Consider the following 26,769-nt stretch of genomic DNA (forward strand, 5'->3'; position numbering starts at 1 on the left):
TCACGCACCACACGGGTTGCCCTAGAGAAAATATATTTTCACCTGTTGCTTTTCCTTTGCTCTGGCTCTGGGTTTGTTCTGCCACTAGCTCCTCAGGGAGCAGAGCAGGGACTTACCTGCCACCAAGGGCTCCCGACCTGCCCTGCGGAGCAGCCGCCCAGCGCGCGTGGCCGGGCCGTGGCCATGGACCTGCAGTGCGGCCGCTATTGCAGGGCTGGCCCTGGCCCCGGCAGCGGCTGCGCTGCCCTCCACGTGCCATGAGGCTGGCTGTGCCATCATCGCTCAGCGCTGCGCACTCAACTCCCCCTTCCACGGACACGCCGCATGCACTTTCCTTAGCTCCCCTAGGACAGACCCTCCCAGCCCTCGCGGCTGTCCACACCAGCTCTGCCACAAGTGACTGCCACCCCCTGCACGGTCACAGAGAGGTTAGTGGGCAGTGCAGGTCTCTTTACGATGCAAGCTATTCACCGACTTCATGCAAAACACAGGGACAGTCGCTGGTTAGAGAACATGCCCTTCCCCGCTGGCAGCATGCCATCATAGTGCAAGGAGCAGCGCAGGAGGCCAAACACGACGGATTAAGAGAAGAATGTGACTTCTTCTGGTTAGCAGATGCACAGAACACACACGAGAGCCATGCACCTGCCTAAACCGAGATAACCATGCAACAAAGAGGACAGTTGTGTTAGGGTGAAACAGTTACGGCAGACGGGAACACAGGGCTGTTTGAAAGCTAGCATGCTGCTCTTCCAAACAGACACGAGACTACATGCCAATGCAGCAACACTGGGCACACAGAACACCGAGGGATGGTGGTACTAAGACAGTCTTGGTGGTGGCTTCTCTTTTTGTACCTCTAGCTGGGATACTTCTGGGCTAGGCTGGGAGACCTTTTCCCCTCCTTTGACATCCTCGTCGAGTCCAGGAGCTACTTTTTCAGTATCCTGGGAAGAAGCCAGGCCTTCATCTTCTGTCTCACTCTTGTCTTTATCCAGCTCGGGCAGACTCCGGGATATGTCCTCAAAGGCTGTCCCATGAAAGTCACCAATCACCGTGAAGTCCACTTCGGCCTCCAGGCTGGACGTGGAGCTGACTGTGATGCTGGAGCACTTGCGCTCGATGGCCAGGTGGTTGTCCTTCAGGAAGACGGCGTCCCTCTCCTGCTCCTGCTCCTCGTCGCCGGTGTCGCTCTCGGGAGCCCTGTGCCGAGGCAGCTTAGCTTTCTCCTCGGCACCCTCCCTCCAGCCCGCTCTCTGAAGAAGACACAAGGGCGGAGAGAGACCGAGACCGTGAGCACCAAGGGGCACAACAGCGCCGGCTACGCCAACGGGGGCAGAAAGGGGAGGAGGAAAAAGAAGGTTGCAGCAAACATCACAGAGTAAAGTCAAACACAACTCAAGCATGAAAACTGAAACCTTTTTGACAGCAGCAGCTTTGCAGGGAGCAGGGGAGTTATCCAAAGTTATCCAATCTGTTTTCTTTTTTCTTTCTTTTTTTTTCTTTTTTTGCCAAAAGCCTATTGGTAATTAATCGTATGAGTAAAAGGGTCAGTCCCACAGACATAAATGCTTGGACAGCCTGGAGGCACGTCAGTGCACCTAGTGAAAGCAGATGTGTGCAAAACAACAGGTCTTTTAAGAGACATTCAGAAACAGCTCAGACGCCAGGGCCACCACGTGTTGGTAAAGTTGGGCACCAAACGAAACAAAGGGAAAGAGAGAGAAGAGTCTGAACAAAAGAAAGGCGCCTTGTCAGCCACAAATGTTCAAAGAGAAGCAAAGGAGCTTGCCAGTCCCACTGAGCTTGCCCCAAAAGGAGTGTCTGCCTTGTGTCCTGGCCGAGCATCACCCCAGCCTTCATGTGGGAGGGAGGAATGGAGGGAGGGATGACACCAAGGGCTCATCCAATTTGGTGTTTAATCACTGTGATTGAGAGCACGATTAGAGCCATGGGGCAGCCTCCCTCCCTTCGCTCCTCTCCAAACATGGACATACCTCTCAACTCTACCATCAGAGGGTGAGCTTCCTCTTCCCACTCCCTGCCATAAAGCCACGGGAACCCATTTCCACGCTTCTGTTTTATTTTGCATTATCACTCTGTGTATTTCTCCCTCAGGATTTGCTCTGAACCCGCCGATGCCACAGGAAGCCCCTCTCGGGCTTTGGGCCAAGCGTTTGCAGCCGGAGCCAGCCCTCCAATCGGCCAGCGCAGGCACCCTCTGTTTGCACAGCTGGCAGGTTGAGAGGTATGAGAAACAGGGTGCCACACCAACTCCACAGGAGCATACCCATATACACACACATGTGTGCGTATATAGATATATACATAACAGCTTTGCAAGGGCAGAGGAGTTGGAAGCACACAGTCCTTGGATGGTTAAGGTGAGCTTTTATACTATGGCAAGAAGCAGTTAGTAAAACAGCACTGAGACCTGGGAGACTACTGGAATAGCAGTCTTTAAATTGTCTTCTTTCAGGCTGGATTTTATTGATGGATCAGATAAATTCTTTTCTTCCCCACTTGGTTCCTGAGATTTGCTCTGGATTAGAGAAAAGGGTTAGTTTTAAAGAAGTGAACTCTACAGGAGCTGATCTAGTGCTTACAAGAGCAGAAGAAAGCTATTTCATCATCCAGCCACCAGCTTGCCGAAGACAGGGGAGGATGGGTGAGGCCAGAGAGCCAAGCAAGAAGGGATATCAACGGAAGAAATGCAAGGGGGAAGCCGGAAGCGTGGCCCCGCTGCTGCTGCTAGGTGTGTGTGCGTGTCTGCGACAGCTCCGCAGCTCTTTAAGCACCCCCCGCCCCATATCCCTTCCTTGATCCTGGGCACGAAGCTTGGGTGCCCATTTTCGGGGTAGCGGCTGGCATTCTCCAAGGAGCCAAACTGTCGGGGTTCACAAAACAAAAGCCGATGAACCGCCGGGCCAGCGGAGCTGCATTCAGCAAAGAACACACATACATAAAAGGACAGGGGATGCAAAGCGACGGGTCTCAGTCAATGGATGTGTGAAGAGCCACTGAATATGGTAATAAAGAGCCACACAACATGCGTATGAACTTTCCATCCGGACAGTTCATTGGAAGAGTTACCACGGCTTCTGCCAGTGTGAGTTCGCAGCCGGAGTCGGGGGAAGCAAGGTCGGCATCTTCTCCTTCATGCTTCAAATCAACAGAAACATCTTCCTTCAGAGACACAGGCTGGGACGAGTCTCCTGAACCACCTCTTTGCCTGAAGGCTAAGGAGCCCACACTGGACACAGATCCCACAGGAATGGTTGACAAAGTGGAAGCTGAGAGGAGGCTGGTGTCCAAGAGTGTGTCCTGTGCCAGATCCATCTTCCCCCTTTTTTTCGCTGCTGTCTCCATTTCAGGCATGCATTCTTGTTCCTCCTGTGCTGTCCTTTGCTCAGCTTCACTCTGCTCAAATATCTTAATCTTAGAGGCCACTGAGGTTTTCTCATACATCTCACCATCCTGCCAGACCCCGGGGACTGGGGCTGGAGTCACAGCAATCTCTCCATGCTCTTGGGGTCCAGCTTCTATCCGCCCAGCAGTGGGCATCAATGACCCAGACTCGGTTTTTGGTATCCTATTGCTAGCTTGCAGCTTTACTCTGCCTTCATATCTAAAGGTAGAAGGTTGATACAACTTGTTTCCTTGACATGGTCCTGTTACAGGAGAGCGGGAATGCAGGACATGACCATCTTCTTCACACGGAGACTTTTCCTTCCGTGGCTGCTCTGGGGCAGGGCCCTTGTGCTTGGTGGTTTCTTGTACTCCAGGGCTCCTGTCCTGCAGAGACTGTCCCACATTAAGCTCCAAGTCCCGATGTGGCTCTTGTGCCTCGGGGGCTGCAGTGTGGAGTGGCCTTCCAGCCTCAGGACCCTTCTGGGGCAGGGCCCCAGCTACAGTGCCAGCTTGAAATTCCATTTCTTTTGCCTTGGCAGGAAGCTCTTCCAGGCTAGGAGTTTTGCTATAAGACAGTTCTTCCATCGTATTGCCTGTATGTCGGAGCAGCTTCCCTGACATGGACTCTATTTCTTTGCATAGTTCTTTTATCATGGGCTTTTCTTCCTGGAATGACTCTTCTGTGGCAGGGACTTGGCTATGAACTGCCTTCCCTGTGGCAAGGTCTATGTCGTGACCCACCTCCCCTGGAGCTGGATCTCTAACTCGGGGGAGCTCCACTGCAGCAGCACCTGTGTTTTGGGGTGGTCGTCCTACAACAGGACTTGCATCTGCATGTGTTTCTCCTGTAGCAAAGCCCACATCTTGGAGCTGTTTTTCAGATTCAGGGCTCACGTCCTTGGGTATTTCCACCTCTGTTACAGAGTTCATGTCCCTGAGTGTTTCTGCATCTGCTCTGGGACTTGCATCCTTGAGCATTACCTCTGCTGCGAGCTTCACGTTCTTAATTATTTGCACATCTGTTGACGAGCTGACGCCTTGGGCCAGCTCTTTGTCCTTGGGCTGTGTGTCCTGGGCTGGCCCCATGTCCTGGGCCAGCTCTGCAGAGCCAGGAGCTGATTGCTGAGGAAAGGGTCCGGAGGTGGGAGCTGTCAGTTTACCCTCCTCTGGCCCTTCTGTGGCACCAGGAGGGCCCTGCTGAGGCACAGCTGAAGGGAGTGGTTTAGTCTCTATCTCTTCCATCTGAAGCACCACTCTGGAGCTTTCCACCTCTTCTCCCTCTGCAATGATCCTCTCTGAGACCTGCCACTCTGCTGGGGAGCTGTCCATGTCCCTGTGCTCTCCTCTAGCCAGTCTCAGCACTGGGTTCTCCATCTCGCCCTCCTGCTGCTCATACTTAGCTCCTCTCCCTTCACCTGCCAGAGCACACAGCTTAAATTCTCTTGTTGCTCTTTGCAGATCTTTTTCCTCCAATTCCACCTCTGGGGAACATGCTATGGCTTGATGTCTCCCTCGTGTTTCATGGCCTGTCAGCCCAGCAGATGCTTGTTCCTGTTGACCTGACAAAACTTCCTCCTTCTTGGAGTGAGGATGTCCCAAAGGGCTTGTCTCATCACAGCCCCTCTCACACTGGTCTGGCTCTACGGCAGGTCTTTCTGAGACTGCTTTTCTTTGCTCACCCGCTGAGTGAGTGCTCTGTGATCCTTGTTCTGCAGGTACTGCGGGCCCTGAGCCCTCCTCTGCTTCATTTACCATAGTTTCCAGCCCCTCCTTCAAGTCGAGCCTTTCTCCGGCCTCTGAGAGCACATATGGTTTGTTGTCCTTCTCATCTCCTTCTATATCGTCTAAGTAGATGATCCTCTGTGTAGCAGAAGTCTCTGTCTTGTCATCATTAGATTTCACTTTAATTTTAATGACCTCTGTGGCGGTGGTTGGCATTCTGGCTTCCTGCCTTCTGGAAGCTGCAGGAACACACTCTTCCGAGCCCACTTTGCCTTCTCCCCGATGAGAGTCCAGCTCTGAAACCTCAGGCCTTTGCCCCTCTTCAGATTTCTGACATGGCCTGGGCAGACCTGCTGCTCTGATCACCGCCTCCTCCCTCCTCTCTCTGGGCTCCTCCTGGCCACTCGCAGCTGCCAAGTGCTCTGCTTCCAAGCCGGGCTCCTCCCCGGTCGCCTTCTCGCAGATCTCATCCTCCCAGACAGACTCAAAATCCTCTGGACTAGCAATCATTTTTGCTCTTCGGTGGGTATCCAGGGCTGCATCTGCTGGCTCTTCCGGGCCTGCAGCTTCCTTGGCTTTCCCTATTTTCTCCACTTCTGCCATGCTCACACTCATTTTCACCTCTGATGTACCTGCACGTGCTTCTTCTTTCTTGACTCTCAGAGCTTTCTTTAGAGCTACCTCTTCCAGCCTAGAGGTTTCTCTCTCTATAAATACCCAATGCTCCGAGCCCTGTATTGCAATTGGAGCAAGAAGAGTTAGCGTCAAACATATTTTACCTAACAGCCAAGGAACGCTTTGATAAGTAACAGAAGGCTAATCGGCTTCCTATAGGGTTGAGTGAATTATATTATTCATGCAATAACTGAGGCATTTACTAGGAACCTCGCAAATGGCGGAAGGGCAGAGGGGACTGAAAATAACGGGACTGATGCAGCAAAGGTGACTGCGCCTCCCCCAGACCCTCCACGGCCAGGGAACATTTGCTCTCGGTGATGATTTACTCACGTATCTGAATTATTTGCCAGCTTGACGGATAAAAAGAGATGGGGGCAATATCCTATCACAACCATCAACTGAAGCCATCGCAGCACTTGCCACGAGGCAGCGGAGCTCAGCTGGTTAAACCAAACCAGGACTCCACATCTCAACCGTGCTCTTAGCTGGCTCCTGCAGTCCCCAAAGGGTGAGATTCTGTTGCCTGTGTTTTCACCAGGCTCTCAGCTTCATCCACAGACCCTAATGCTAAGTCAAAGAAGAGAAACCACCTTTAGTTGTTAAGAAGGGCCTTTCCTGTCCTTATCAAATCCTGCAGCTCAGATTCACTCCAAAGCCAGTCCTTCCTTCCTAGCTTTCCCTGGAAATCTCATCAAAAGCAACAAGTTAGCTGAGGTTTCTAGCAATGCTGAAACCATGCAGTTCACTGTAAAAGGTCACCTCTAATATATAAAAGAAGATCTTGGGCTTGGCAGCTGAGACAACTACAGATACTGCAGCAAGGGCCAAGCAAAGGCAGTAGAGCATCCTGCAGCCAGGACACAGGGAACATGGAATATACCTCTTAGCATATCTATGCTGCTGTGTAGGGAAGGATCCTAGATCCTATTCCTATTGCTATAATCAAAAACATATACTTTGTACATTCTTGTGTTGTGTTTGCCCTACAAGACACATACAGACTGTAGGAGCCCCCAGCACAAAGCACTGCTAAAAATTCAGCCGCTTCTGGATAGAAGGTAGAAAACAAGCCATGGCAACACAAGAGCAGGAAAGAGCAGGAAAACACCAAGGGGCATTTCCACTGACAGAAATGCTTCGCAGGCTCCCCCTCATCCCCAGGGATCTGTCACACCACCCGCGTGGAAGACGAGGCCTCCAGCACGATCCTGCAGACCTCCACACTGGGCAGCCACAGGCCGGCAGGCACAGGCTGCCCACTGACACAGGGTCCATCCACTGTGCGGATGCCTTTGGGCAGACAACTGAGATCCAAATCCAGCATCTCAGCCCAAGGACGGTGTTGTGTAGCGCGACGTGAGACTGCCCTTGTACAGCACGAGCGTGCACAGCAGGCTCAGCTGCCTGCCCTCTCCCTGCACCAGCCAGGAAGCCAAACCCGTGCCAAGGAGAGCTGGGCATGCCAGGCCCAGGACAGGGGTGTCGAGCTGATGTGTCTGCACGTAACGCAGCCCTTACACCCAAAAGGGAAACCTGGTAACTGAATATAGAAAAGGGGAAGCTGGGGGCAGAAGGAAGCAGAGAAGGGGTGGGAAGGGGGGCATGGAAGAAGAGGATATTAGGGAAGAGAAAGGAGGAAAAGCCATTGCCAGTGAGAATGCCTCCACGTGGAGTTAAAAAAGGGAGACCAGAAATCAGTGAAACCACCCAATAGACAAATGTCATTCCCCATTTCCCACCTTTTTCCCCCTAGTGCCCAAGAAAGGAAGGCCTGGGGTTCCTGAGGAGCAGAATTCCAAAGCCATGAGCCTGGCCCCACTTGGGCAAAAGTAAACATCATGCCAGCTCCTTTCCCACGTGTGCTCCGGCCAGAGCTTGCAGAGGCGGCAAGCACACGAGGACACCACGGTCACTCCAGCCTTGCCTCGTTCTGTCAGTGATGGCCAGCACCGGTTCTGTGCTCCCTCCAGACCTAAACTGGGAGTACGAGGCAGCAGAAACGGCACCATTCCTGTGCAAATGCAAGCAGGATCCTTCTCCTCGACAGTGGGCAAGTCCAGGCAGGCTGAGCACAGGCTCTGCTGGGATACCTGGCATGCCCCAGCCCAAAACAGCCAGGCAGCCCTGTCCTCTAGGAGCCCCTTCTCCCAGTTTTGCTTCTCCCCCTACCCCATGCTCCCCATCACTGCTCCTCACGTTGCTTCCTTCACACCTGCCTCCTCTGCCAGCCCTGAATGCAGGTTTCATTTCTCCCTGGCCCATGGAACTCACAGCAGAAGCAGGCAGTGACTTCTAGGAGCACTGGGCTATAGCTATGTCTTTCATAGCCAAATCTGACCTATGAAAGCAGCATCACCACCACCTCCCTGGCTCTCCTAGGCATGTGAGGAAGCCCTGCTAGGGCCCTGGTCACAGAACAACAGCCTCCCAGTGCGGCAGGGTTGAACATGGTGCATTTCAACTGCAGGACTGCCTACCTCCCTGAGCTTAGCAGCTTCTGCTCTGCTCCTGCCCTGTGGCCTTATTGCAGAATCCTCATACCAGGCAAGGCAAGGGCACGCGGATGATGCACAGAAGCACAATTTCCCTGAGCAAAATCCCTCTCTCCCCTTTCTCTAACTGGAAACCAGGGTCCTTTGGAACACTTCCCTGGGCAAAGAAGTCTGGTGTCAGGCTCCTGCTCAGAAATTTAGACTCCATATAAATGCTGTAGATCTGAGAGCCTTCTGAAGTCTGGTACAGTATGTTTATTCATGGCAGCACCTCTTAATCAGGAAGAAAAAGACCAAAAGCTCTACGTTTATGTCCAAACCACCTTTCTTCTCCTCAGAGCTCCAAGAAACTGTGTTGGTATAAGCACAGCCCACTCCATGGAAACAAATACTCGGAGGAGCTCTGCACTCTCTGCTCCAAACAGTTCAAAGCCAGCTTTGGTTCTTGGCAGCCTGTGTGTCTCCAGAGCTTGATATTGCTGGGGATGTTTGCTGCAGATATCTGGATACTTGGATATGTCCTCCAGGAAAGCTGAAAACTTCTGGAGCTTCGGAAGAGAGCATGCCGGGGGAAAGAAAACCTTAAAAAGGCAGTCGGTGGGCTGGCAGGACAGAGCGTGTGCCAAGACAATAAGTGAGTCTAAGAACTCATGATGTCGAAAAGGGTTTGACTGTAGAACAGCCTTGATTTCCCAAGGGATATTTTTTTTCAAGGCTTTTCTTTACATCTTTCCTAACAATTTTTCTCCAAGAATCAGGAGTAGCTGGAAAGACCTATCAGCTATGGCCTACACATGTCGCAAGACATAGCAAAGAGGTAGAAAGTAAAAAAGTGGCATGAAGCAGAGACAACCTAATACACCTGTGGGCTGCAGGCAGCACTTAAACTCCTTGGAGGAGCTCAGGGTCAGGCAGGGGGGTTTCTGCCTTTGTCACACTCCACCGTATCCGCTATTTCCCTTTGCTCCTAAGGAAAACCCACCTTACCCAAAGGAGGAAAGAATTAATTAATTCTGCTTCTTAAGACAATGCATGGCGTTGCCTTGTCACCCAAAGTTAAAGGGATTCCAGTAATCTCAAAAAAAAAGCACTCTCTTCTTCTGAGCAGAGGAAAACACCACACTTGCCAATATGGTCCATCTAGGGAAGGCGAGAATATGTGAGGAGCACAGAACCCCCTGGGATGGGTCACACAGGGCCTGTGCAGCTCTCTCCAAGGATGCAAATTGGGAAGACACAGGTCACATAAGGACAAAAATCACAGCAGCTCTACATCACCTGGTGACTCTTAGTCGCTAGCACCAGTGAGAAATCCAAGGGGAGCCCAGCTCGGTGCTGGGCGCCCGGCTGGGCCCTGACGCTCTGGGTGCCTCCAGCAGGATGACTTGGGATGGCTCCCTGGGTTCAGCACTAGTGTTCTCACCTTTCTGCTGCTGTTTCTGGCCAGGGGTTGTGGAGCTCAGCTCTGGAAGATTCTCTCTTGTTACAGAGGTGCACAGAGCTGGCATCTGCAAGAATTTTGCACTAACTCCCAAATACCGGCGGGCAGAGGGTCAGCACACAGACCAGCAGATGCTGCTGCAGAGCCTGAGTCTCACCAAAGGAGCATCTATCCTTCCTGGTATAGCCTTGGCACCAGTCCTGGACCAGCGCTGACTTTCTGGGTGCACTTAGGCAGGACATGCACACCAGCACTGTTGTGCACCACCTTTCAGTGTGGCTAGGTCCAATCACAACAAAACCACGTCTCAAAGACCAGTTTTCTTCTACTCAGTAATATCTCTTGGCTGCCAACATGTAAGAGCTATAAAACCCTGCAGTACGGAGAGCCACATCCCTCCAAGGCAGGCACCCCAAATGGACTATAAAGGCAGAGGAACCCTCCTTCACCCAGGGAGAAGTTCTACTCTATCCCAAGCCTGAGTACTTGAGCCTGACAACAGTAATTCCAGCTGAAGTCAAAGGAAAACACAAGGAATTGCTAAAGACAGTCAGCTGCAGCTGCACCTGCTTGCACCTAGGTGAGATGGACACAGGCACAGGACACATGCTGTGCCCCGGGCCTCAGCACGGCCTCCCGGGAAACCCAGCATCAGCTGGGATCGCATCCAGCCCCGGGCAAGTGCAGAGCGGGGCTTTGCCGTAAGGTCTCTCCCAGGAACCCCCTTCTCAAAGCCTGGAAGATCCGGCCAAAGGAGCAGCATTCACTGAGAGCCCTCCCTGATGAGGGATCCTGCCCATCCAGGCGAGGTCCTGCTCAGGGTGCCACCAAATGGCTTGGTCTCTGCTGGCAGGGCAGGGGCCACCCCTGTTTGAGGCATTATGCATGGTGCAAAACCATGGGAGACTGGGGTGGGGACAGAAAGGGGATGGTGATAACCTCAGGAGAGGAGACAAGGCTTTTCTGCGTGAAAGACTCCATGCTTAGGGAAGCTCCATGCTCAGATGAAAAATCCTCTAGGGTATCTTCTTCCATCCTCTGTGTCAGCAGGAAAACCCCAGCACCCATGGGGAAAGAGAGAGAGAGACAGAAAGACAGAAAGACACAGAAAGAGAGAGAAAGAGCACGTAAGAAGGAATGAAGGAACAGATAGATAGATGGATGGATGGATGAACAGAGATCACAGATACTCCAGTTCTAGATTCTCCATTTAGGTCTTTGAACTTTACATGTTTGCTTGTAAAACAGACATGTGCTGAAGCCTCTCGTTCCCAAACACCATGTTTTGACGAGCGGTTGTGAGCTCCCTCAGCTCCCCTCTGCTTCCACAGCCCTGGCCACGGGGAGCCCAGAGCAACCAGCTCCGTCTCTCCCAGCAGTGCTGGAGAGCAGCAAGCACACGTGCACATCACAAATCCCTGCGGAGACCCCTGCTTGAGCATCCCTCCCAGGGCCCCGAACCGTTCCCAGCAGCGATCCTTGCTTCCTCTCTTGCTCAGAGAGACCTTCCCAGGTCTGTGTGGTGGCCGTCCAGCTCTGCAGAGGTGACCACCAGTGCTGGCCCAGGGCTAGCTCTGCAGCCCCTGCGGTGGGGAGTCTGCTGAGGTGGGGAGAGCAAGCAGGAGACCTTGCCCTCTTGTCAGCCACAGTGGCACAGAGACACCCTTGCCAGGCCCCAGGACACAGAGCCCAGGAGGCACCACACGGTCTGAGTCACCCAAGAGCCACCCTGCGCATCGCCCACGCTGCATCCCGCTCTCCTCCAGCGGCCTCGCGGAGGGCTCGGCGCAGCTCATCTCCTTCCTCCCTGCTGGCAGGATGATGTTGGGAATATAGGATCCAAGTGCAGCTCCTCACTGTCCCTCTTGGCCCGATGAGGCTGTCCCTCTCGCTGTGCACACCACACGGGTGCCCGGCCCATGAGGCTGCCCCGTGGCACCCTCTGTGCCAGACCTGCTCCCGTGCTCCCTGTGGGCTGCTGTAGGAGAACAGCAGCCCGGGGCACTCCCGAGCAGGACCTGGCAGTAGCCGGGTGAGAAAGGCCCCAGGCTCATAGGCCAGCGTAGCCTCATGCAGCCTGACTCCCAAAACAGACCCCAGGAGACAGATGAGAAGTTTGACCCCATGCAGTGCCTACATCGGAGGGGTGACCATCACCAGCATCATGCAGTTGGGTAGCCTATTGCAAAACTCTGGCAACAGCCCCAGTCTGAGGCTCTCTCCTCCACCCAGTGCTACCAGCACACAATTCCCACATCCCACCACACTCCCATGGGACTCCATGGGAGATGGAGAACTGGAACGTAGCAAACTATGAACGCCTCCTGATGAATAACATGGTCCCCTCCATAAAAAAGTAGCAGAACAAACCTCTCTGGCCTTCTCTGGGGTTCCCTTTGGTGTTTCATCTTCATGCTTGGGTGAGGAAGAGGCTGGTGAGGAAGGCAGCCTCCTGTCCCGATCCCTGTGAACCAGCTTGCTGTTGGGCTCCTTCAAGGTCCTTTTCAGCTCATTGATGCTGGCCTGATGCTTTAGTAAAACATCTTCTGGCTTGTCTAAAAACTTGAGGAAGGAGAGAGGAAGGTAGCTATGATTAAAGCACTGGTTAAGACAAAGGGGAAGAGCAGGGGCGCTAACGAGGGTTTGCTTCACTGGGCTTCAATCTATGGTCTCAAGACCCAACTGAACCGTTGTGTCTGAGAACCTTGGTTTGTGAGTCTCGCTAGGACCATTACAGGGAGCAGTGGCAGAATGGACATACCTGGTTTCCCTCCATGAAGGGCAAAACATGCCCCTTTGGCATCTCGAGTATGGCTTGCTGAGGACAAGCCAAATCAGGAGGGGGCAGGAGGGCTCCTTGAGATCAGCATGGGGCACTGGAAACAACAGCAGCCTCATGTCTCTTGGCTCCCTCCAGGCTGGGCTGCTCCATAAGGCACAAAGGAAGCAAGACTCCCACTCTAACTCAGTGGGGCAGGAGAGCAGCCAGTCCTCCCAGCAAGAATTTTTGGGCCTCTCTCATTGCTATTTGTAATAGGGCTCCCTAGAAGTGGATTCCTGTAAAGCCAAAGTCAAAGATGTCTGACGTGGATCCAAACCTAAATCAACACAGACCAACTTAGGCTCAACAGCAGTCCAGGCGTGGGGTGGGGTCTGACTTGCCATAGAGAAAACAGCTCAGATATAGCTCAAGTGCAAAGTGAGATGTGGGGTTTAGAGCATCTAGAGCATTTAGAGCATGTTAGAGGCACCAGGATACCTCCCTTGTTCTGCATAGGGGTGGGCAAAGCAGCTCCAAACAACAACTCACCCTGACTTCTGTCTCAAGCTCAAACCTGTTTTCAGGTTCGAAAGGAGTCAACTAAAATAACTTTCCTTCCCATTAGTTCTCCTGAGTGCCACAGCCACAGACCTGAGACCCAAAGCAGTCTTGTGAAAAACTCAGCCCATTTTTTCGGATCCTGAAGGTTTGGTGGAACCTGTGAGAAGATCTTCCCAGTCCATCTGCACACCTGAGGCCTGTGCCCCATGGCTTGCCCACCTCTAGGCTTGTGGGAGTGTCGGGGAGCGCAGGGCAGCAGGACGCAGCACGTGTACATGCAGCAGGAGTAAGCAATGAGGCAGACAGTGCAGGGAATGCAGCCGGGTGTCTAGCTCCGTGACGGGTGAGGAACCAGCCCGCGGGGATACCGTGGCACCCACCACGCTCGCTGGGGTTCCTTGCTGTGCCGAATGGATGGCAAGGGCCCGTGCACTGCAAGTACACCACTGAGACCCCCTCTGCCTCCGTCAATAGCTCAAGCAATTATTTAAACCCTGTTGTAAGCAAAGAAGAAACTGTCCTGAGAGTAGCTGTGATTTTTAGGCTGGAATGAATCAGCAAGACCAGGCCCTGAAGGTCTCTGCCAGCTGATGGAGGTGCTACCACCTACACCAGTGCTTTGTGAGAGGGTCTGGCAGCCTTTCTGAAGACCTCTCACCTCTGGTGAGAGCACAGCCTCTCTCTGCTCTGCAACATCCCTCTCTACCAGGACTAGCCAGGCTCAGTCCAAGCACCTCCACTGCACAGGGGTAGTTGGGGCTGCCTGCCTTCGACAGGAGGAGGAAGCAGATGCTGAAGGTATTTCTGGGATTTATTTGCCCAAGGCAAACTGGCAAATTCCTTGCCGTTTCTAGCCCTGCTGTTTGAACCCAGCTCTGTATGGAGACAAGCCATGCAAACTGCTGATGCAGCAAGGGATTTCTTGAAAATAGAGCCTACGTGCAGAGCACGTGATGTATACCCAAACTCAGGAAACCTAAAAGCAGAAACGAAGCCAGGGCATAAAGTCCCAATGTGAAGCAGGAGCAATAGAGCCATTCTGTGCCTGTGCTGCCTCCTCAATGGGACAGTTAGGGCCACAGGGTTGGACAAAGAGACACAAGGAGCAGACATGAAGGATTCAGGAACATTAGCAGAAGCCAGGTCTTCCCAATGGGCCAAGGACTCGGCATGCTGGCCCATCCATTGGGCCTTGGGAAGGCTCTTGCTCACATACACAATGAAGACTGCCTTACTTAGTGGGATAGAAGATGCTGCTGTGTGTGCTGTGTTGCTAGACCCCCAGCTGTTTGCCCGTTGGGTTTGTCCAGCAGATCAACCCCCCACCTTGGTGCATCTTGTATTCCAGTAAATAGGGTGACACGCAGTGTTGCTTTGAGGAGGATGGACAATATGATGCACCGATGAGGACTAAGATACTCCAGAGAAAGAATACCTCCTGTTTGTGCCTGGGGGTTGTTTCCTGCTCCGACTGGCAGCAAAGAGAGGATTAAAAGCAACCAGCAGGGTCAATCCAGGGAATTTGTCACAAACATCACAGTCAAGTTGAATCTGGATGCCTAACGTGACCTGGCTGGGCCCCCCTGTCCCCAGTCAGGACTCATAGTAGAGCCCTACTCGTACCAGCATGAATAAGCACAGAAGAACTGAAAACTCTCAGGATGGCAGAAAGGCTGGGGGTTCAAACGGGCTGGGGCACCCTCTGAGCTAGCCTGGGTGGCCAAGGTAGCCCATGGACACAGCAGAGCTGCATGTCCCCAGCGTGTGAGCCTGCTCATGGGCACATTTGTGTGGCATGCCTGGGGGAAGGGCTGCGTGCGGATGTGCCTCTGCAAGGATGCAGGGAGAGCAGAAGGATAGACAGAGACCCAGGCAGCATTCCCTGTGGCCAGGAGCTCTCTGCCTGCACAGCAGTGATGACTGGCACCCTTGGTCCTTCCTACATAACAGACTGGGGGCTATTTCCAGGTCCAGCCTGGCCATCTCTGACTGAGGCCAAGCTGTGAGATAGCCTGGAGGGTCCTGCAAAAAACAAGACTTGCTTCAGGAGAGGAGGCAACAGAAAGCAGAACTGAGCCTCTGTCACATTCCCATTCCCATTGGTAATGGTGAGAGAATGGGTCACATCAAGCTGTGTGGTGGAGCACTGGCTCTAGAAGACCATGCCCAGAGGGGATTCTTCCAAACTGCAACCAAAGCTGGGGTTGGGATGCAGCTCCGTGATGTCTGTTTGCTGGCCTCTCACCTGTCCTCTCTCTAGGGACAGCCCAGAGTGGTCCAGGCAAGTCCATGTCAGAAGCCGCCCTGCAAGACAGCCCACCCTTTAGCCTCCAAGGTCATAGGCCATGAGGGCTGTACCTTCAGCTCTTTGATTTTTGTTGGGGTAGTCACTTCCTCGTCTTCTGCCTCGGAACGTCTCCTGCGGCCAAACTCACCGTCCTCATCCTGCTTCTCAGCTTCTGCCCCATCATGATTCTCGCTGACAGAAGCTGGGCGTGAGAATTCTGCACGTGCAGAAGAGAGTGCAGGTCACAGTCATGCAAGTCATCATTCCCTGCTCACCCGCCTTCCTCACCCTTCCACCCTCGCACGATGGCTCATGCCGGTTGGTTAAGAGACCCTGAAAGGACCTGCAGCAGGGAAGACAAGTTCTAGGCCTTGCTGACACTGCTGCAGCCCCAAAGCTCAGGCCCTTTCCCCCTTCCTTTGAAGCTTACCCCTTCCACGAGCCTGGCCTCTACGTCCTTCTCCATATCCGTGCACACTCAGGCTGAGCTACCACTCAGTCCCAGTGGAGCTGTCCCATCTCCCCAGCCTGGCCCAGGGCCCAGTCCTGGCTCAGTTGAGCCAGCCACGTCTACATCCCTGCTGCCAACACATGGACACACAAGGCTGGGCCATTCCTTGGGTTGGGGACAGGCCCTCTGCTATGGGGACCCAATCAGGCCGCCTACAAGAGTCACCCCATGGCCTGCAGCAACCCTAATTGCCCCAGGCAGCCCTTTTCCCTGTGGAAACGAGCCAGGACAACGCACAGTGGGTCCTTCACACCAAGGCCAGCTACCCCTCAGCACTGCCCTCGCCCTCGCCGCCGTAGCTGCCCCGCTCCATCCCGCTCCGCGCTGGGGACGCACCTCCGTCCAGGCTGCGGGACATGGTGTACCGTTTGCTGGAGGAGCGCTCGAAGAAGGGCGCTGGCCGGTCAATGAGGGCACTGGCCTGCCGTGTCTGTGCCTGCGTGCGCCCGCTGTAGCGGAACTTGGAGCCCATCACCAAGAAGCCCTTTGGGGGTGGCTCTGGGGACACCAGCCTGGGGACAAGTGAGGCAACATACGTTAGCGAGTCCACGCATGGCACCCAGCTGGCCTTGCCAGCCCTGTCCATGCATGCATACGGACTGCAGTGATACAGGGCAAAGTCCTGGCCTCTCCTCCCAGACAACTTCAAGCAGAGATGAGAGAGGCCATGAGGAAGAGGTGTTTGCCTCAGCAAGGTGCCAATGGGGAAGCAGGGATGAAGGGGGAATTTAGGGTCGTAATCATGAGATGAGGATCTTAAGGCCAAGGTTTTACCAAGCAGAAGAGTTGAGCAGACACCTTCTGCCTTATGGAGCAAAGATGGCTCTGCACATTGAAAATACAGCCTAAAGCCTCCCACTCCACAGGGCAGAGAAGATGTATTGCTGAGATGGGCATAGCTTGCTCCTCTCTGCCCCAAAACAGCAGAGTAGCCATTTCCACAGCAACACGAGGCAGGGGACAGTCCTGGGCATGCAAGGGCACAGAGGGCTGCTCCTACACAGGCTAGGGGTGAGAGGAGGACAGCCAGCTCCCCGCAGGGCTGTGCAGAGGAAGCCCAAGGAAAGCACTGCAGGGTCTCCTATTTCCCCACATGACTAGGCTGAAATAAGCCACAGGTGGCAGGGGGTCTACCTCGGAGGCATGCAGAAGGTGCCCTCACCTGAAGAAGGTGTGATGCTCTATGCAGACCTTCCATAAACGCTTGGCAGAACGGTGGTTGGGGAGCTTGAAGCCAATGGTGCTCTCAAACTGTTCGTACTTGAAGGAGACAGAGACATGCCATTACATGCAGATCCTGCTCTAAAGGACACAATGAGAAGGGACCTCCTCACCAAGGCTCTCAGGTTCCCCTAGCAGGAGCCAAGGCCATGCAATAGTATCTTATTCAAATCAGCACTGAGAAGATCCTTGACCAGCACCACTGGATGAGAAGATCCATTCTTCCACCCACACTTTCAGTCTAAGCACTTTCTGCAACTTTCTGCAATGGCTTTTCACTTCTAGAGACACTCCCTCAATAAATAAATAAAAAAAATTCTTTACATGAGACAGATTTACTCTCTCCCCTTTAGATGTACTTTCTTTGTTTTTCTCTCCTCTACTAAACAACTGATCAGAAATATGCTCTCCATCAGTACATGTGAAAGGAAAAAGAATAAAATTTAAGAGAAAAAGTATTTATAGAAAATTAAAGGAAAATAAAAACACTTCTGAACCCCACTCCCTGCACAATATCCAAGTGCCAAAGGGCCTATAATGCCCAGGGAACTGGGGAGATGTGAGCTGATGATGTGCTCTGGCCAAAGTCACTTTGTCAATGATAAAATGAGAGACTCAACATGAAAACACTTGCTAATAAGCCCCATTTGCCAAAGGAGCTGCTCTTTCTTGGTTAACCATGGCCATTAACTTGGGAACTGCTGGAGCAGAGACTGAAGCAAGGCCAAGACCTCCCTGTCAGGCACAACCCTGCTACAGGAAGTGCAGTAACCTGCCCTGCTCTTGGGCCATGTTGAGCCCACTGCACCCACCTCACCAGGGCGGATCTTGATGTAGAAATTGCTCCTCTTGTAGGAAATTTTCAGGATCTTGGGCCAGGCAAAGCGGTTGATCCTTAGCCTGTCCCTGTAGATGAGGAGGCCATTGGCACAGACGCCCAGCATGATGTCAATGCCCTCCGAATCCTGGAGGAGGGAAGAGAGACAGCTGGAAACCGCTCAGACTCCCAGTAAGGTGCAGTCCTGTCTTCCACCCACCTTCCATTAGGGTGTTGTATTCCCTCCCAGGCCTGATACATGAGACTGGCTGGCAGAGAGCAATGGCACCGCTCAGCTTTTGCACTTATGCTTATGGGGCACCCCTGCTGCACAAAAGGGGCTTCACATTGAGATTTTGTCCGCGCTACTGCACTGCCAGTATAAATCCAGCACGGGAGCTCCAGGCAGTACGAAGAGTCACAGACAGGAGGACACTGAGGAGCCCCAGCTGCGCAGGGAGGTGTATGCCAGGGCAGGACAGTGCTCGGTCCCCTGCCATGGCCCTCCCCAACTCCGCAGCACCAATACCTTGGCATGGTGGAGGTCCACTCCGTACATGGAGAGCTTCTTGGCGTTCTCCAGGAAGTGGATCTCTGCTTCGCCTGGGGTCATGCCCCTGGGCAGAGACAGAGAGAGGAAAATGTGAGCAGGATGTAGACCAACACTCTGGTGCCTTTTCTTGCCACCAGCTGCCAACGCCTGTCCCACATTGCCTGGGGCTCACCGGTAGGTCTTGTGCAGCTCCATGATACGCTCCTCCAGCTCCCGAGTCTGGTTAGGGGCAAAGCGGAGCTCGCTGACATAGTTGCCCACGTGCTCCTCGGCATCGTAGTCCCCCAGCTCGGCCTGCACGGCGTAGGAGCCCAGCAGGGCGTGTGTGACGAAGGAGCAGGGCAGGCGCCCCGTGATGATGTCCGCACGGAGCTGCAGGCACAGGTAGTATCTGCAAGAGGATGGGCCAGAGGGCAAGAGCAGGTGAAGGCGCTTTCCGGAGAGCCATGCAGAGCTCGCGCTGCCCGGTGAGGAATGCGACAAAGGCGGCACCCCAGCTGGCACTGCCATCACAGGGGCTGCCCCCTCTCACCGCCCACTGCTTCTCGGCCTCTTGTCAGACCTACTCACCCATCACTCTGCATCTCACCTCGTGATGTCCTCCGTGAGCTGGGCAGGGTCAGGAGGGTAAAATTTAACTGTGAAGGCAAAGTTCCAGAGCCCACCTAGCAAGGGGAGAAGAGCGATAAGGCCAATGACATCAGGCATCTCCTTCACTCCTGCTCATGGACAAACAGGAACAGGTCTCCTTGTCCGTCTCTCCATCCTTGCCCACCCTAGGCCAATACCAGGCAGGACAAGGGGACTCCAAACATTTTTGGGAGAACGAAGATGAACCCCTGGGAGGCTGCACAGCTTCCAGCTGCTCTGAACACTCAACCAGTCAGACACCAGCATGTTTTGGTTAATATTCCCTAAACAGCTCAGGAGAGAAAAGCATTAAAGTCTGGGAGCTTTGGCTCAACTCCTTTCATGAAGGAAACCCCATTGTCACAGTAAATGTTCGCATGTTCCAGTGAGATGACACTGTAGGCAATGATCCTCCTGCCACCCCACTACATCATCCACAAGACAATACTGCAAGCAAGGCCCCACTATGCCCCAGTACTTGACCCCGCAAACCCACCCCAATCTATTCCACCATCCTCATCATCCCTGCCCAGGGCTCTGACAGTGGAGACGGGGTCCTTTGCCTCAGAGTCTGGCTCCTCATGGCTGTCAGAAGAACAAGAGGAAAGGTGGGCAGACCCATCCAAGTGCTAACAGGCAGCTCCATGGGGCAACGACAGCCCTGTGCCCAGGGCAGGTGGGGAGGGGACACATCAGAAGAATCCTTCTCCAAGTGACACCAGCCGTCTAATACCAGAGGCACTGGTGGCCCATCTTGGGCCCTGCTCCCAGCGTGGGCTGTGCAGCAGGAAGGGGCACCCTGCCCTTGTCACCATCCTCGCTCTGCGCTCTGCTCCTGGCGCTGATGCCACCTCAGCACCGAAGCTCGCCAGAGCCTCCCCCAAGCTGACCTTCCGACACAGGGATAATTCCCATGGGCTTGTGGAGAAGCCCCATGAAGACAGAGCACTGTGGCTGGGGAGGACTGCACTCCAGGGATGGGTCAGGGACAGAAGTGGGAAGGAGCAAAAAGGGAAGACCTTCCATCACAGCAGCAAAGTCAGCGTGTTGGCCTCGTCTGCAGCCACCATCTTCCAGGCATCCTATACTCAGCCTGCTCCGGGTGGCAGGCTCCAGGCTGCATCTCTACCCGTTTCTCTGAGTTGGTCAGGGATCTGAGGCCACCAAGGGCACAGACCACGGCAAACGGCCGTGAGGGCTCAGCCAAGCTGCAAGGCAGCAAGGGGACCCAGCAGGGAGCCCCAAACCAAGGGAGGAACAACCCTCCTGACCACTTACTGCGGATCTGCTTCTTGATCTCTTTGGAGGGGTCCAGCCAGTTCTGAAACAAGGAGACATCACATTAGGGAGGGTGTGAAGGGCCAAGGACCCGGGAGAGAGCAACCTGCAGGGAGATCCCCTCTCATGCTCACCTTCTGGCTGTCCGAGTCGCAGAACGTAAGGCCAAAGTAGTCCTTCTCCAGGAGGTTGAGGTGCTCACACACCAGGTCAAAGAGGATTTGGCCTCGGGCATGTTTCTGCAGGAGACACAGGCAGACAGTGCAGCAAGGGAGAAGCAGGGCCAGGCTACATGCAGCCTCCATCCATGCTGCTTCAGATGTGGCAGCTCCAGGCAGCAGCCGCTGGGCCCGGGAAACGTCCACCCTCATCTGCCCCTTGTGCCCCATCCCTGTTTCCAGAGCGTGCAGAAGAGCCAGGGAGCTCCGCGGCAGGAGGGCAGCCCACTGTGGCCCTCCCTTCCCTCGGGCAGAGCTCAGCCGTGGCCCCTTCTCCACCACGGCTGCGTCCTGCAGAGCCACCCAAGCGCTGGCCCCAGGACCCGTGGAAGGGTTGGATTTGGAATCACCGTGGAAGGGTGATTCCAAAGCAGAGCGGGTGCAGGTGACCCGGGGACCTCCAGAGAGTTGACAAAAACATGCCCCAAAGGCTGCTTCCGGACTGGCAGGGACTCACTGGCTCCTGAAGCATGACAGGGCAAGAGAGAGGCAAAAAGAGCCTGAGCCATGCAGCACGATGCGGAATGCCCTCATCCGGTCCTTCAAACATTCCTGTCCATCTTCCACTCGTTACTTCTGGCTGCGAGTCCTGGAGATCCCTTACAGAGATGGAAAAATGGCTTCTTTGCCATGACTGTTTGTTCTGCCCGTGTGCCCACAGCCTTCTGGACCACAGACTTTTAGATCAGGAGCTGCCAATCTTTCTTCTCTGAAGGATCCCATTTCACCAGTAAGCACCCCCTACAAGCGCCCTGCACACTACGGGCCAGGGCACCACTCTCCCATCCAGATCTGAGGCCCTCACTGCCCCAGAGATATCATTCCTGCATCTTTTCCTTCTCACTGAATCAAGATCTGAAGACAGGGTGTCTACACACCACATGTGATGTATATAGGGTTCCTACTGAATAGTTTCACTCTCTTTTTTGGCTTTTTTGGTTTTTAGGCACTAACATCTTTTCACACAGGTAAGGCAAAACCTCTTTCCATCAGGCCCAAGGCAAAGGAATAACTTCAGCAGAAGCCTTTCTTTGCAAGACTCCTCCTTCTCTCCTCTCGTCACCCCAAATGACTTTTTTTTTTTTTTACAGGGCAGAAGCTCCTTGTTAGTTAATGCTATTCCATGCTTTATCCCCCATGCTTTAAACTGCAACAACGGCGAGCTTGGCTTTACAGCCAACACAGCACCACACGTCCCAGTTTGGTGCCAACCTCATGCCCTGGAAACAAAGCCAGACTAGAAACAAAGCCTGACAGGAGCTAGGACAGCCACACGCTGCTTTTCCTAAGCTCCCCAAGGAGCATTGTTGTGCTAACGAAGCAGCAGGCACTTCTACAGCTTGCATTTCGGTCTGCATGTGGGTTTTGCTTGGCAAACCTTAATGGGAGATTTGGGGGAAGGACAGCAAAACCGCGTGCTGTGCCAAGGCCAAGGGACATGGGTCTTTCTGGCCTGCGAGCTCATTTGAGTCACTATAGTGATGTGCTGCATTTATTGCTCGAGAGGGCTTTCATCCTGGTGACTATCCGTCTTTCCACAGTCACTAAAGCTCTTTGTGAAAAGTTTCCCTGTCAAAGCAACAGCCAGGGCCAGAGGAGCACCGGGATCAAAGGGCCTGCTCCCAGGACGCAGAGCCAAGGAACAGAGCTCCTGACTACCAGCTGCCCTGGGGCACTCGCTATTCCCATGCAGCCACGGCGAGCGCACGGCCACGCTTCTCATGTCCATTAATCCCGTGCAGCCGAAACCTCGGAGAGCCGGGACCTGCATACAGATCCAGGTATGCTCTGCGCAGACAGCTCCTAGACCACTGCTGTTTCCATTTGGGAACAATAATCCTTTCACCTTGTCACCAGTGGCAATTGCAAAGGTCTCCCTGGAAAAGGCACAGGGATTTCTGCTTACCAAGAGTCTCGGCTTTGGATTTTCTAAAGCAAAGTTCCTAATCCTCCAAACTGCCAAGATGGCCCTCCCAGTACCAACATGACCCAGGTCAAAAAGAGGCTGTCTGGCTGAGTCTGCGGGTAGGAGACAGCAACAAGGGCTGGCGCAGAGACTGGCATTCTCAGCAAACCCACCTCTCACCCTAGCTGGCTCTCTCACTTACCTGGCTCATCAAGTCACCCTGCCATCCCACTCCAGCTCCGAATCCAGCCTTGAATTAATCCTTGCTTTCCCTTGATCCCTGCTTGGCAATGCTCACATGCAGCCTCCATGTTCGCCAGTGCACGTGCTTCACAGACACTCGCAACGTGGCGCACGGACTGTGCCCACGCGCCGAGCGCCGCGGCTGAGCCCGCCACGCGCGCAGGGAGATGCATCTGCGGCTACACACGTACAGGTACACCCCTGTTCACCCACACACACACACGGGCACCCTGCTGCACACCTCACCCACCGGTCCTGGCTAGCCAGATTTATGGGAGACACAGGCAGGAGGGCAGGATGGAAACAGGGAGGATGCAGCGAGTGCCAAAATGCGTGCGGATCCGCGCGTGGCCGCACACAAACACGTCTGTGCCTGTCCCTGGCCGCGTGTGTTGAGGCGCTCTGTGCACGCCGGCAGCCTCACACAAACACAGGTGCACACATCTTCTGCCTTGGCATGCAGGACAGCAAACATGCTGCGCTCTCGGGGCGTCAGCGGATACACTGGCACACACAGAAATGTGTCATGCACATATTTTTAGGCAGAGATCTATCCTCCACCTATCTTCCACTTTTTAAATGTTTTTTTACTATAGATAGGGTCTAGGCTGAAAATCCCTGCTAGGCTCTGTCTTTCCAGCTTTTTTTTTAAGTATAACTTAAATAGACATTTCTGTGTATGAAGCTTGCAAACGGAGAATCATTTTCTCTATATTAGATAGCCTCTTCTCTGGTCCAAACCAGCGAGCCTCCCCAGTGATGTGCTGATGATGAAGGATGCCAAAGGGGACAACGGCCCTTGCCTCTTGGCAGAGGAAAGGACAAGCATCTCTGAGCCCCCAGTGCGAGACTTACCTCCACTTCGCACTCATACTCAGAGGCATCGAGCAGGGTCACTCTGCAGAGGGCACTCTTAACCTTCTTGCTGATTTTCTGGGGCGATTTCTGGGTCTTGCTGGGTGTTGTTTTATCTGAGAGCCCATCCGTTTCACTGTAATCCTTCTCCTCCGTTTCTGTGCCCTGGAAGACAAGAGGCACATGCCGTCACCCTGCACCCACTGCCAGGGTAGGGGTTGGGGGGAACTTGAGGACTGGCAGCCAAGCAGGGGCACCTGCTCCCAACAGCTGAGAGCAGAAAATCACCCACTCCTTCTGCCCCTCAGGGATATGGGAAAGGGAAAAGGGCTACAGATCCTGCTCCACAGGCTTTACCCCATCAGTCATGCAAGCACAGGCCCTATGGATTCGGGAAAGAAGCCCTCTCCTTGGCAATGCAGGAGACCAAGGAGCTGTGGTGGTTTGTGAGCACACGGTATCACTGTCACATGGCGAAGCAGGAGGAGAGAGGAGGTTCTGTGGGCTGGAGAGGTCGTCAGGGTTATGTAGAGCCCACCCTGCCTTTAGCAGACAGACAGGGTCATTGTGAAAACAATGTCACTCATGAGCTTAGTGTCAGTTCAGCACCTGAGACCACCCTGCTAACCTGTCTTGCCCAGCAAACAAGGACAAGGCATTCCCTCGGCAGGATGGAGCTCAGTCTCCCCTGCTTGGCTGGCTGGTCCGAGGTAAAGCAGCTGGTTGCAGTTCTGCTAGGGCTGGCTGGTTTCTGAGGCGTTCAGCTACCCATTTCCCTCTCCCTCCTTAGGCTTGGATGCTGTGGCGGTGCCGTTTTGAGCACAATCAAAGCATTAGGCTTTGGTCTCCAGCACGCTTGCTTTTTTAACCCGTCCTCCTGCTTCCCAAGTGCCACCACCTTGTAAAGACTTGGGCAACGAGCTGTGAGGTAGCCAGGCTAAAGGAACAGCTGGCAGAACTTATTCGCAGCAGCGATCTGATGGGGTTAGTCTCTTGAAAGTGCTCCTAGGAGTTGTTGTAGGGCCTGAAGCGTGGGACAGACTCCCTGCAACACCTGCATGGGAGCGAGGACACCTCACCTACATCTGCCGTGTCCAGAAGGCCTCTTGCATGTACGCATGGGCTGCACGCATGGACTGTCAGCTCAGAGCAGGAATGGCAGCGGGCAAACCTGGGTGGAAGCAGCACCCTGTGCTCTGCTTGCAGGGTCTGTGGCTGGAAGGCCGTGCCCCAGGTTTGGGGCAACGACACTTGGGGAGCCAGTGCCGGACTCTCCCGTGCCACTCTGCCTGCCCTGGGCTAGTGCGGAAAAGGGCTCTGCTGTCAGGACTGGCCATCGAAGGCTTCTGAGCAGGGGACACCCTGCCCTGGGACCACAGAAGGCTTCTCCTCGCGGTGGTCACCCAAACCCACAGCCTTTCCCTCGCGTGTCGCACAGGTCCCGGCCGTTGCCTACTCACGGGCTCCGTGTTTTGGGAGTCAGGCTGGGCCGCAGGCTTCTCGCTGGCCTCGGCCTCGCGGCTGTTGGCTCCGGCCCCGGGGCTGGCAGCCATGGCAGTGGGGCCGGCTGCCTCCAGCTGCTGCTGCGCGGCCTCCTCCTGCGTGTTCTTCACATCGGAATCGGGGCCCGTCTCGGTCGTCATGACCGCTGCCTAGTGCGTCCTGGCACGAGAGACAGACAGAGGAAATGAACAACAGGTCCGGCCTTCCCCCAGGCTCCAAGGTGGGGACCACGGTGCCCCCAAAGAGGAGAACTATCCGGTTAAGCACAGGAGCAGCAGGACCCGTCCTGCTCCCAGGAGGACACACAGGAGCAGTGGAGCAGGGACTCTTGAGGCTCTAATGACCTGAAGGAGCCTGGAACAGGAAGGAGGGACCAAAGTGTCACTGAACAAACACAGCTACGGAGGGGAGCTGGGCACAGCAAGGCGAGCAGAGGGCTGCGCTCGCTCCCGCTGTTCCACTCGCCTTCCCACAGCCCCAGCACTGCGGGCCAGCAGGGAAGGCTTGGCCATGCCCAGCCCATTCCCCATCACTGGCATCTTTGGTACAAGTTTTTATATCCTTTTTTTTAATCCAGTTATATCCATTTTTTACAAATGGATTTTTTTCCCGAGGAAAAAAAAAGCAGGTAAGAGGGCTGCATTATCATAGGAATTTGCAGACATTGACAACTCTCTATACTGCATCCGGGATGGTTGTTTTTTCCCCCGCTGGAAATTCCCCCTGGAGTAAGCAAGCTGGGTTCCCACGGCCTCACCGCCCAGGCCCTGCAAAGTCCTGCCTCGGCCTCCAGGGCCTCTGCTCGGGCGGCCTCAGCGCCTCCCCTGCAACAAGATGCCCAAACAAAGCTCCCAGCCGGGAGCAGGGAAGGGAGACACAGTCCACAGCTCCCTGTCCCTGGCTTGGGGTGCTCAGTAAAAATAAAAAAAAAACAAATTTTGCAAACCTTATGCTTGTCCTCTATGCACATTCTGCTCGCCTTTGGCATGAGAGGTCTCGGTGCAGGGCTCCTGGCTGCATTAACAGTGCCCAAGGGGCGCCCGCAGCGACCGTGACGCCAGCGGCTCCGCGTGTGGCCCAGAAGCAGCGTTGGGCCTGGCAGGGGCTCCCTGGGAATGGGTCACTGCAGCCACGGGACGCGGGGCATCCTCTGCTCTTGTCACCCGCCGATCACGCACCCCAGCTCCCCGCTGCTGGGCTCTCTGTGCACGCGCCAGCCCTAAGGCGGCAGCAGCAGCAGCAGCAGCAGCAGCAGCGGCAGGCGGTAGTTGCAAAGTGCATTTGCACTGAGCAACGTGCAGGAAGGATTCCCAGGCTCTCCGTGTCCGGCCAGGGGCAGGGAGCACTTGCAGGACCGTCGCTGCAGCTGGAGCTGGTCCATGATCTTTTCTTCAAATGGGTGTAAATTCGAGGAAAACAATTCTCAGCATTCAGTTTCTTGAAACAACAGGGCAACTCAAACACCTCATTTTCTATGAAGCAAAGCTTTGCGAGGTCTCAGCAACTGCATCTCCTCCATGGCAGCCCCTTCCCGCTCATGCACGTGCAGAAATGCTCTGCCTGAGGAGGATCCCCTTGCTCCCCCATCCTTCTCGGTCCAACACTCCCCCGTGCCATGTCTATTTTAGCTCAGGAGTCCATCCTTTGTCCTCCTCTCCGAATGTCCCTGCACCTCATGTCC

At 54.3% G+C, this 26,769-nt stretch overlaps 1 protein-coding gene across 7 annotated transcripts in view; it reads right to left on the bottom strand.

The window, feature by feature from the left end:
- Positions 1 to 26,769, bottom strand: part of EPB41L1 (erythrocyte membrane protein band 4.1 like 1) — a 69,269-nt gene that overhangs the window by 7,058 nt on the left and 35,442 nt on the right. Inside the window, exons 2-18 of one of the 7 annotated variants that reach the window (XM_088536043.1) lie at positions 25,046 to 25,247; positions 23,586 to 23,750; positions 20,498 to 20,602; positions 20,364 to 20,406; positions 19,045 to 19,120; positions 18,628 to 18,846; positions 18,432 to 18,519; positions 17,898 to 18,050; positions 17,027 to 17,124; positions 16,201 to 16,376; positions 15,425 to 15,570; positions 14,502 to 14,537; positions 12,115 to 12,306; positions 10,684 to 10,782; positions 3,094 to 5,865; positions 2,435 to 2,542; positions 858 to 1,256 (exon numbers count right to left, since the gene is read on the bottom strand). In XM_088536043.1, the coding sequence (XP_088392169.1) occupies positions 858 to 1,256; positions 2,435 to 2,542; positions 3,094 to 5,865; positions 10,684 to 10,782; positions 12,115 to 12,306; positions 14,502 to 14,537; positions 15,425 to 15,570; positions 16,201 to 16,376; positions 17,027 to 17,124; positions 17,898 to 18,050; positions 18,432 to 18,519; positions 18,628 to 18,846; positions 19,045 to 19,120; positions 20,364 to 20,406; positions 20,498 to 20,602; positions 23,586 to 23,750; positions 25,046 to 25,228 (5,058 nt within the window). In that variant the 5' untranslated portion in view covers positions 25,229 to 25,247. Of the gene's footprint in view, positions 1 to 857; positions 1,257 to 2,434; positions 2,543 to 3,093; positions 5,866 to 10,683; positions 10,783 to 12,114; positions 12,307 to 14,501; positions 14,538 to 15,424; positions 15,571 to 16,200; positions 16,377 to 17,026; positions 17,125 to 17,897; positions 18,051 to 18,431; positions 18,520 to 18,627; positions 18,847 to 19,044; positions 19,121 to 20,363; positions 20,407 to 20,497; positions 20,603 to 23,585; positions 23,751 to 25,045; positions 25,248 to 26,769 lie in introns of those variants that run through there. The other 6 variants (XM_088536044.1, XM_088536045.1, XM_088536046.1 and 3 more) reach the window with 6 other exon arrangements.

Source organism: Tinamus guttatus, unplaced genomic scaffold (assembly GCF_059628265.1).
Source record: "Tinamus guttatus ecotype Peru unplaced genomic scaffold, ASM5962826v1 Tinamus_guttatus_pri_ptg000650l, whole genome shotgun sequence".
Taxonomy (NCBI): domain Eukaryota; kingdom Metazoa; phylum Chordata; class Aves; order Tinamiformes; family Tinamidae; genus Tinamus; species Tinamus guttatus.